At 62.4% G+C, this 4,330-nt stretch overlaps 1 protein-coding gene across 1 annotated transcript in view; it reads right to left on the reverse strand.

Moving 5' to 3' along the window:
* The window catches only part of PTPRN2 (protein tyrosine phosphatase receptor type N2), a 447,003-nt gene that overhangs the window by 36,731 nt on the left and 405,942 nt on the right, over window positions 1–4,330 (reverse strand). The window contains exons 29-30 of the mRNA XM_006143829.3: window positions 2,139–2,258; window positions 644–810 (exon numbers count right to left, since the gene is read on the reverse strand). Coding sequence (XP_006143891.1) covers window positions 644–810; window positions 2,139–2,258 — 287 coding nt within the window. The remainder of the gene's footprint in view (window positions 1–643; window positions 811–2,138; window positions 2,259–4,330) is intronic.

Below are 4,330 nucleotides of genomic sequence, written 5' to 3' on the forward strand. Positions count from 1 at the left end.
CCCTGCCGGAGGGCCTGCCCGACTACAGCAGGCAGACCCCGGTCGTAGAACACCATCCGTCAGGACCACACTACATACACGCGTGTGCGCGCCCCCCGCCCAGTGCCCCGTTTCCGGTCTGGGCCATACCTGACGCGCACCGTGGCATGCAGCCAGACACGGAGTCAGCTAAGCCCTGGCGCATTGCTGCATCCGGCCCAGCGCGGATGTGGGGCCCATCTGCTGAAGATGTAGCCATGGTGACAGCCGCGTTCCCGGTCTAAGGTGCCTCGTCCCACCTCTGGTAACCCCGTGGCGCACTGCACTGACGTTTCCGGTCTGGGCCATACCTGACGCGCACCGTGGCATGCAGCCAGACACGGAGTCAGCTAAGCCCTGGCGCATTGCTGCATCCGGCCCAGCGCGGATGTGGGGCCCATCTGCTGAAGATGTAGCCATGGTGACAGCCGCGTTCCCGGTCTAAGGTGCCTCGTCCCACCTCTGGTAACCCCGTGGCGCACTGCACTGAGAGCGTCCCCACCCCTGCCTCCCTGTCCCAGCCAGGACAGCACGGCCTCGTACAGCCAGTGCACGCCCCTGCCCCCGCCACCCCTGCACCGACGCCCGGAGCACGCACTGGCCGCCGGCCGGCTCTTCGTGGTACCTGCGGAAGTCCAGGAGTGGCCTCGTGGAGGGAGGGACTCCCTGGTCATACCAAGTCAGGAAGTGGAACTGGGTCACCGTGCGTGTCTCGTTGGTCTGCAGGTTCTTCAGGTAGAAGCTCCTCACCAGGAAGTCCTCGCACCAGGTGTGCTCAGAGACCAGGTGCACCTGGCGGGCAGAGCGGGCAGGGCGGCCTCTGAGCAAGACGGTGAGCACTACAGCCGTGGCCTGCTTGTCGGGTGGGTCTGCGTGGCTAGGCGGCCCTCCCACTCCCACGGGCACTGGATCCTGCACGTGGCTGTCTGGGGTAGTCTCTGTGTGGAGCCGCTCAGGGGCTGGTGCTCACAGGAGGGAAAAGGCTACAATCGAGACGGCCCGGTTTCCCCTCTGTATCTCTAGGTCATGTAAACATTCACAGAAAGTCCAGAACAGTCTAGAAGTTACGCTCTCGGGCAGCCACAGACACAGCCGTGCGTCCTGCCGATGGTGCCACCATGGTGGGGCTCATGATGGCGTGCTCCTGGGCATGAAAAGCCATGGTGCCCGTGGCGGCCATGCGGGCCTGAGCACTGCCAAGGCCTTCCCATGCGGGCACCTGTCTGCAGTGGGCAAGGCCTCTGTGGGTGGCGGAGGGTCCCTGCTTAGGCTCTAGGGCTGCCTGTCATGGGCGCTGGTGGTCTGAGTAAGGTCAATGCCAAACAGAACCATGGGTGCCCTGTGCCCTCGACTGTGTGCCACGTTCTCGCAGCGTCTCCTCGATCGGGCGGAACACCCAGCCAGAGCGAGGTGTATCAGCAGACAGCCCCACATAGGTCAAACGGGGTTAGCGCATGCCACCAACCAGCCACGGGAGGCCACGGCCCAGGTGGGCAAGTCGGGAAGTGCTTAGGACAGTGGCTGGTTCCTTTAAAGGGGGCCCCACAGAAAGGCTGTGGGCCCGGCTCAGAGGGCCACGGTGCATGGTCAGGTCTTTTACCTTTCCTCTTGCTGGTCAGATTTATCAAATTTAAAAGCTAGAAAACAAAACACGGGCCAGCCAGTGGCCTGGTGCTTCCGCCGGCTGGACCCTGAGTGACCAGGTGCATGGCTGAGTCCTAGGGCTGGTGGCTTGGGACCATACCAGGCACACGTGCGTGGGGCCACAATCCTGAGAAGGAGCGGAGGAGGGGCTGCAGCGTGGCCACCCCCGGGGGTACCTCTCACTCTCTCTCCCCCTGTCTCCAGTGAGCGCACATGCCCTAGGGCAAGTGAAAGAAGTGAAAATGAGAAATGCAGTTTACCTCGGGGTCCACTCACAGCCACACGTGACAGTGGGAAGTGCCCGAGTCCCACGTGGTGGTGAGACACCAGGGGACACGCCGCCACCTGTCCTCTGAGGACCAAAGGCGCCGACCTTCCCTCCCCGGCCCGCCAAGAGGGGCAGGCCCAGCTGCTAGTGACAGGGCTGCGGGCCCAGCCGCATGCAGCCAGCCACGGGCAGGCGCCCTCCCCAGTACCTCGTAGATGTGGTAGAGGTTGGAGCCTTCGCCGGGCCAGTAGTGGTAGCACTGCCGGACGCCATTCTCCGTGAGGGGGGTCAGCATGACGATGACCACGCAGCCGCTCTCCCACACCATCTGCAGACAGAGACCGTGGCCAGTGTGACTACCGTGGGACCTGGCGCTCAGCCACGCTGCCAGCACCGGCACTGGCTTCATTTCTGTCTGACACTCGGACTCCGCAATTGCCAGGTGTCTTGAGCACACGGGCCTGGGTCCGCACGACCCGGGAAAGGTTAGAAACCCAGCATGGTCACCCACACCCCCACCGCCCCCTGGCTCGCGGATCGGCTGCATGACTCCCTCACTGTGGACGCCACGCGGTTCAGGCAGACAGCGTGCAACTGACGCCGTGTGAGCGTCCATGCCCGGCGCGCTGCTGCCGCCAGTGTGCTCGGGGGGCGGCCGGCCCTACCTTCACAGCCACCGAGGGGCCACCGAGCTACCAGGAGCTGCTCAGGTCTCACTCCGTCACAGAGCAGGGCTTACCCCGGAGTCCGTCTACTCACGCCGGGCTGCACATCGGGACTGCACCCGGCTGCACCGAACCTCACCACCGGAATCCAACCCGCCTGCACCAAACCTCACCACCGGAATTCTATACACTTGTACTGAATCTTACCACTGGAACTGCATCCACTTATACCAAAGTTACCACCAGAATCCCACCCACTCATACCGAAGCCACCACCAGAATCCCACCCACTCATACCGAAGCCACCACCACAATCCCACCCACTCATACCGAACCACCCGACCCACTCATACCGAAGCCACCACCAGAATCCCACCCACTCATACCGAAGCCACCACCAGAATCCCACCCACTCATACCGAAGCCACCACCAGAATCCCACCCACTCATACCGAAGCCACCACCAGAATCCCACCCACTCATACCGAAGCCACCACCAGAATCCCACCCACTCATACCGAAGCCACCACCAGAATCCCACCCACTCATACCGAAGCCACCACCAGAATCCCACCCACTCATACCGAAGCCACCACCAGAATCCCACCCACTCATACCGAAGCCACCACCAGAATCCCACCCACTCATACCGAAGCCACCACCAGAATCCCACCCACTCATACCGAAGCCACCACCAGAATCCCACCCACTCATACCGAAGCCACCACCAGAATCCCACCCACTCATACCGAAGCCACCACCAGAATCCCACGCACTCATACCGAAGCCACCACCAGAATCCCACCCACTTATACCGAAGCCACTGGAACTGCACTGACTTAGGCCGACATGCCACAAGGCCTCCTGAGTGAGTCAGCCCCGCTGACTGCAAACTCCTAAGAACTCCGTTGAGGACGGCCCCAAGACCCGAGAATCAGGGACACACGTCTAAATGAGGAGGCATGACGGCTGTGCGAGCCCTTCACCGCCAGCTGGCAGAGCTTGGGGTGCCGTGGCTCCCTTGCGGGATCCCTGTAGTAGAGCTCAAGCCAGTTGTGCACATGCCACGGCGCAGGCCACGGCACAGAGGCCTGCAACATGGGCCCCAGGGGCGGCCCAGAGGAACCGAGGAGCAGCTGCATTTAATGTGGGTCAGGTGCCCAGGGACTGTGTACAGGAAACACAGAAACGCAGCTAGCCTGGGTATCTCACAGACCCACCCTCAGGTACTAGACGCTCTCATTGTTCCTGAGACTAAATCCCTCGTGCTGTATTTTAGGAGTCGGACGTGAGCACCAGGTTTCCCTCGGTATCAACCTCGGCTGCAGATGGAGAGCCTCCTCCCTGAGACACCGGCAGCCGGGCCCTTCTGTGGGGCCCAGAGGTATTCGCAAGTGTCTGGGGAGAGCCCACGGGCCGGGCTGGCGTGCACCACTCCAGACGTGCTTGCCCTGCGAGCGGTCGCAGCGGGCTTCTTACTGGGAGCTCGTCAGGCCCCTGAAGCTGGTGCTCCCACCACGTGACTGTGTAATGTGCCTTTAGAAGGCAGAGGGCCTCACAGAAGCCATTACGAAAAGGAGGAGAAACAGACTTTATGAGTGTACTAGCAGCCCAGTGTGCTAGACCATAAGCTAACCACCCCGCGCTCTGCCGTGCCGCCCGCGTGTGGCATTAGCCCTTGTTGGGAGCAGGCCGTCCACGGCAGCAGCCCCTCTCCTCGGCCTCCCCACCGCCC

This window comes from Tupaia chinensis, unplaced genomic scaffold (genome assembly GCF_000334495.1).
Source record: "Tupaia chinensis unplaced genomic scaffold, TupChi_1.0 Scaffold000110_1, whole genome shotgun sequence".
Taxonomy (NCBI): domain Eukaryota; kingdom Metazoa; phylum Chordata; class Mammalia; order Scandentia; family Tupaiidae; genus Tupaia; species Tupaia belangeri.